A 6,669-nucleotide genomic window follows, 5' to 3' on the forward strand; every position below is an offset into this window, starting at 1 on the left:
TTTTGAATTTGACTAACGGCTGTTAAAAATTTTTGACGACATGAATTTTATTGTCATTTCCATTAACCCAGGGAGTAAATTTTTGAAAAAAAAAACTTATTTAAAATTTTGGAGGGTTAACTCAGGGATTTATAATACATTTTCCCTTTTTTTAACATACCTTAGAAACCTTTATATTTATTTTGATATTACATTGAGCCATTACAGATCAAATAAACTGATTTTACATTTTACCTAAATCTAAACCGTTGGAGCAAAGGGGGTGGCCGAAACCACCCCCAACCACCATTGGGGGTGGTTTCGGCCACCCCCTAGGCTCCATGGGGATGGCCGAGCCACCCCCAGTACCCACTGGGGGTGGCCGACCATCGGGCCAGAAGGGGGCCACCCCCATGGACAAAGGGGGTGGCTCCCAAATGGCCAACTAGCCACCCCCAATTTTTTTTTCCTTTGTTTTTTTTTTTGTTTTTTTATTTTTTAAAAAAAATACATTTTTTTTTAATTTTTTTTAAAAAAATTAAATAGGTGCCACGTGTCAACATTTGATTGGTCCACATGGAATTCCGTTAAGTCAATTAACGGTCAACTAACGGAGGACAAATTTGGTCTATTATCAAAACCACAGGGATCTCCTGTGATAAAAATCAAACCATAAGGAGAAAAAAATAAAGTTATGAAACTTCAGAGGGGTATTTAGTATTTAACCATATATATAATGGACAATTTTTAAATTCAGCCAATTAATCTAATTTTTATTATTTTTACCAGTATCCCAACAACATCCAAGTTAAATAAAATTAAAAAAAAAAGAAAAAAAAAAAGCAATGTGACAAATAAATTATACGACCCTATGAAATTCCCGCCAGTTAAGACAGTTAGCAATGTACTAGAAACACGCCATTAAATGACACAAAATGGGGCACAAACTTCAAAAGTTTCCTCAACCTTTTACAAACTCCTACATTAACAAAGACGAGACTAACGAAGGTCGGAGAGCAAAAACCTTCTCAATTAAATCTAGCTAACCAGGTAAATACAGTGAGACTTAAATCCACATAAAGCAACAACAAAACTAGAAAATCAATACAATCACATGGAAATAACATAAATACCCCAAATGAAACTACAACAATATTGCCCTACAACATAAGATGCAACTTTGGGGAAGGGCGACGGATTGGCGGATGAGAAGAGCACACGCGAGCACATGGGGGCAGAAGGGAGCGTGAAAGCAAGCAACGGAAAGCTGAGAGGCCAAGGAGAATGATGAAGGGTGGAAGTGAAAAATATGGCATATCTAGTTTGAAATTGAAGCAATTTCTTTCGATTCAGTTCGAAGTAAAACTTTTTTTTTTTTTTTTTCACAAACAATTTTGTTGTGGACAATCTCTCTAATTTAGTGTTGGAATAACTCGTAATTAATGGGGTTTTCATCACAATTTTCACCCTAATCGTGGGTTTCAAATGTCGGAATAAGATTATCTCAATTTCGAATGAAATGGAGAATATCCGGTTAGTATTTTTTAGAGGAGTAAAATTGTCATTTTAATTTTTTAGACAATTTTACCCCCCTAAAATACACTAATTAACTGGATACTCTCAATTTCAAATAAAATTGAGAGGATCCTTATTATTTTACAAATAATTGATGACTTTATGCTGAGATTATAGAGAACTGCATGCTGCAGATATGGGAACTAATTGGGATGGTGACATTCAAAAAGTTTAAACAAAGCATTGATCAAATTTGGATGGAATAAATTTCTCATTATATTTATGATATTGTTTTATTAAAGTAATATACTATATTTTTATGAAATGAATAAAGAAGAAGCATTGTTGTCAAATATTTTGATTTTGATGATAATTTGGCTCAATATTGTAAAACAAATTACTGGAGATTTTGTCTCCAATGGATAGCTCAATTGATGGGAGACCATGCCTTATGAAGCAGAAATCACTAGTTCGAATTATCCCTCCTCTCTTGTGTGGAAATGTTAAAAAAAAAAAAATTACAAGAGATTTTTATAATTTTTAAAACAGTCTATTTTTTAATTATTGATCCAGGTCCTGTCTCTTGACTTGAGCCTGGGTCAACAAGGCCCTTTTCCTGTGGATATGGAAAAAGGACATCCAATGAATCAACAAGTCCAAGCCCAAAACTTTTATTGAAGGAGGAACTGGGTCACCAGTTTGGTCAATTGGAGAAATGGCCCAACTTATTGCCCGCACATGAGAAACCCATGACATAGACGTCTCATATGCCACTTCCTTCCATGTGTATTAGGCTATGTACTAAACATGCCCAATTTACCTTATACTTCTCTTCTGTGGACATCCATCTAAAACCATCCTCGCCAGCTTTTGGAGAACATTATAGTTATACACTTTTTTTCTAGATCATGTATTGTTACAACGTTAAAAACTTAAAATTGCCTTTTGCTCTTTAACAAAATAAATAAATAAATAATCAAAGTAATAACAAATAATTCAAAACACAAAATACTCGAAACTATTTTCATCTTTATATTACTTAACAACCATTTGGCAAAAAACATTATCTAAAAAGTTTTGTCAAACCAACACAACATATATGATCATCGTATGAGTATCAAACCAATAGCAGTGACTATAAGGGTCGAGGGGAGTCCAAATTTGAGATGGCTCCAAAAAGATAAAGTGTACCCAAGACGTGGAGCTCTGCGAGCCTCTTCACACACTGTTAAGTATGCAGCTGATTCCAGTAATGAGAGGTTCCCAACTACCGTGCTAACCCAAGCTAAGATGAGCCATGCCTTCTTCTCATGAACTGCAGAAATTACAGCAGCCGATTCTGCCACTCGTCCTCCCAGCAACAAAACTACACAGTATAAGCATGATTTATATATAAGCGACCCTCATCCTCATGTGTTGGAGAAAAATCCTCAAAGCTCAAAAATTCATATCAATTAAGTAATTTAAACCACATCTAAATGCAGCCTAGATTATTTTTATATGAAAGAAAAAACAAATCTTCTCAGAGATGTAGATGGAAAGGAACTTTAGATTACCGAGATATGTGGATGGAAAAAATCAAATTTATTCTTCTGGTGAGGGATGCAGTTTATTGAGAGAAAATGACCCAGGAGAGTGCCAACTTTTGTACAAAGGGAAGTTAAAGATACTTCTCAAACTTAAACAACTGTTCAGTATACGATGGTGCAATCTCAACTTGATTAAGATTTGACCATGCATGAGAACAATTAATATCAAGTTGTCTCAAGTGCAGAAAGAAAGCTTGAGAACAAGAAAAAAACCCATACTGGTTAAACTTTGACATGCCTAAGAGATTATATTTTGTATTCAAAATCCAAACCATACCAAAATATATAGCATCCAGAAATCTTAAGAAACCATAAATGCCAAAAAATGTATAGATCATATGCATTCCAAATCTGCACTGCTAGCAATTTCTTGGCATTCTTGCAATTGCTAACATAAAGTTGCATAAACAAACTTTACAGCCAGGTGTTACTCTAGGAAGCTAATTTTATATATATGATAGATCCAAAAAAGAAATAGAATGATGACATATAATAGAAAAAGACATGGAAGAAATACACCAACATACCAGTTGGTACGCTTGAAGCCAAATTTGACAGGAGAAGAACGACAATGGCAAGAACTGCTATCCCGCTAGCATGATCAATCTGTGCATAAGGTGCCATGAGGGCCCATAGAGTACTTGGGATTCCAGTTTGGTTAAAGCCATCTACTGTGATAAACATTCCGCAAGAGAAAATCAAAAGCGAATAGGAGACCTGGCAAAGAAGAGAAATCAACTTAAGATATTTTAAACTCTCCAACAAGCCATCCATGTAATTCATAATCTCCTACAAGGTATGCTTTAGAGTTTTCAAGTCCCATTGATAGACAAAGGGGAAAACTAATTGAAAAAGGAGAAAAACAGCATCATGTTAATTAGCAAATTATACCTTTTCAAGGCAAGGCCTAGATTCCTTGAAATCAAGAACCACGAGAGCAAGTGCAGCAGTAATTGTAGTCCATGACATACTCAACCCCATGAGCAAAGCAATCAACATTCCTATAGTAATAAGGTAAACACACGACTTCCACAACATCCTTTGCCATCTAATGGTCAAATCTTCCTTTCCTTCTGAAGACTCTATAGAAAGTGCGTCTCTTAGTCTGTCCATTGATCTAACAACAGTCTTTGAAGGAATGATCTCCTCCCTTTTGGGAGAAGATACAACAACTTCCAGCTCTTTCGATGCACTAGAATTCCTTGCAGAATCCAACGTGCCACAAGGGACCCTGTGGATTTCATTCTCATTTGAACTTAACCGGTTTCTAATGGTCTCAACATGATCCATGTTCCCATGCACGTTGGGAGAGCCTTGCTCATTTATAGTTTCCAATCTAGAGTACCACTCCTGAGAATTCAAGGATGTGATATGTGACATCATGGCTGGTGAAAAGCGATGAGAATCCACATCCTCCTCTTCAACAACATCTACAGCTGCATCTGTTTCATCCTTCTGAATTGATAACAGCCTCCAATACATGGATAGAAGAATTAGAGCATTGACAACCACTCCCACTAGCATTGCAGGGAGAATTCCACTTAGAAAACTCCCAAAAGATATCTTACTCTGAACAGCTATAACCAAATTTTGGGGGTTGCCAATTGGAGTCGCTGAAGACCCAATATTTGCACTAGAGGCCAGGGCAAGAAGGAAAGGTTCAGGCGGGAGATTATGTTGCCTTGCAATTTTTAAGACAAATTCAGTTAATACCACACAAGAGGTATCAATAGTAAAAAGGGCACTTGAAATGGCTGAAATCAGGCAGATTCGAAAAAGTAAGTCCTTTGCTCCTTTACTCTTCCATGAGAGAAGATTTTCCAAGTACTTGAATATGTCTGCTTTTTTTAGATAGACACTGACAACCATTGTCCCAAGGAGAAGACCAAGGGTTGGTAGATCAATTGCTTTATATGCTTGATCTGGAGTTAGGACTTGGAATACTACCATTAGAATAGCAGCTAGGAGGGACCCAGCATCCTTCCCAATTGGTAGAAAAGGAACGGCTGGGAAGACCGCCAATACCCAGAAGATTGCGAAAGCAAGTGATCCCAAAACCACTTTTACAGAAGAAGCCAAGGCCATCTTTGCAGCTTAGTAAGCCGTAGTCTTATTGTTATATAGTCCTTAGGGCTCAACGTATTAATGAAATTCCACAGCTGATGCCATATTATCATAAATCTACTTGACAGAAAAGTACCCTGGCCAGGAAAAACCAATTAAACATTATAATTGTGTGGAGATTCAATCTTCTGAATCTATCATAGATTCGATACAAAATTGTGATACTTGTGCAACATGATAGCAAAATTCATTGAAGCACAATGTCCAACTGCTGGAGGCTAGGGCAAATAGTATGCATATAGCAAGTGCTAGGAAGATAGCATGCAAAGAGTTGTTGCATCTTTGGATTTATCATAAGGCATAATAAACTAACACAAAACAAGTACATTATCAAAATCAAGTAATATAGGGATTGACGAGTTCGGCGAACACTAACAATTAATCTAGTTTTTCTTCTTCTTCTTCTTCTTCTCCTTTTTCTTCTCTTATCTAGAACTCCCTGAGAGAAGAACCAAGATTGACATTAAAAGCAAAACCCAGCCAATATGAATTTGTTATTTTTATCTTTGCAATACCCATTAATATTGACATTAACAGAATGAATGATCAACTATTTTCAAGAAATGTCACTTCCACAACAATCTCAGTATTCCAAACTAAATCTTAAAAAACCGAAAACCCAGATTCAGAAATTCTCTGCATATACAACAGATATGAAAATATACATAAGAACTGAATATCAATTCAGAGAAGATGTCAGACGTATCGCATGACCCCACTTTATGAGGGTGCTGCTTTAACAGTCATTTAATTCAACAGTCATTAAATTTAGAAAAAAATATACGATACCCAGATTCCAAAAATTGGATTTGACTTAGATATGGTAAAAAAAATTGGTAACATTTTAAGGATCTAGATTTATTTCTAAATTTTTTGGAATTAAATCTAAACCGTTAAAAAAATATCTTTACAAAGCATAAAAGAAATGATCAAAACAAACAATTTCTAAGTTGAAAAGAGGTACTAAGACGTCAGGTCCAGCCTCTGAACCGAGAGTAAGTGTGATAATCAGCAACTATCAAAATTAGAGTGGTCTGATTTGCATTTAAAAGCTAAAATCTTTTCTGAATATTAGTCTTCCTCGTTTTGGATTGGACGAGTTTAGATCGAGTGACTTTTGTCCGTTGTAATTGGAAGAAAGTAGATCAATTTACTTTTGTCTGTTGAATATTTATTTTTATTGTCTTGTATTATTTTCTTCTTTTTTAAATATGTGAGACTCACATATGAATTTTACATATTCAAGTTACTTTTGATAGTTAAGGACCTCGATCTATTCTAATATGCATACTAAATGATTGTTTATTTTAAAAGTTTAAGCTACTAAAAAAAGTTAGTTATTAATTCAATAGTTAAACAGTAATGCAAAAAAATAAAAAATAAAAAAGCAGCAGGAAGTTTCCAACAAAATAAAATAATTAAGAAATAATATAAGAAAACTAAGTGATATTCACTCAGGTCT

General features: G+C 35.1%; 1 protein-coding gene across 1 annotated transcript; it reads right to left on the bottom strand.

Annotated features, from left to right (window-relative positions):
• Positions 1-2,532: 2,532 nt before the first annotated feature.
• LOC148587809 (silicon efflux transporter LSI2-like) lies at positions 2,533-5,168 on the bottom strand. Its single transcript, XM_088513662.1, has 3 exons — positions 3,975-5,168; positions 3,611-3,800; positions 2,533-2,860 (listed from the first exon to the last, which is right to left on the bottom strand). The coding sequence occupies exons 1-3, from the start codon at positions 5,166-5,168 to the stop codon at positions 2,598-2,600; spliced, it is 1,647 nt and encodes a 548-aa protein (XP_088369788.1). The 3' UTR covers positions 2,533-2,597.
• Between the last annotated feature and the right edge of the window lie 1,501 nt (positions 5,169-6,669).

The sequence above is a fragment of the Corylus avellana genome, chromosome 2, assembly GCF_965113065.1.
Source record: "Corylus avellana chromosome 2, dhCorAvel1.hap1.2, whole genome shotgun sequence".
Lineage (NCBI taxonomy): Eukaryota > Viridiplantae > Streptophyta > Magnoliopsida > Fagales > Betulaceae > Corylus > Corylus avellana.

Excerpts from the sequence above, each read along its gene's own strand:
- LOC148587809 (XM_088513662.1), bottom strand. The coding sequence starts at position 5,168 with ATGGCCTTGGCTTCTTCTGTAAAAGTGGTTTTGGGATCACTTGCTTTC. Across the intron at positions 3,801-3,974 it reads CTAGGCCTTGCCTTGAAAAG|GTCTCCTATTCGCTTTTGAT; the intron begins GTATAATTTGCT and ends CTTCTTTGCCAG. Across the intron at positions 2,861-3,610 it reads GGCTTCAAGCGTACCAACTG|TTTTGTTGCTGGGAGGACGA; the intron begins GTATGTTGGTGT and ends TATACTGTGTAG.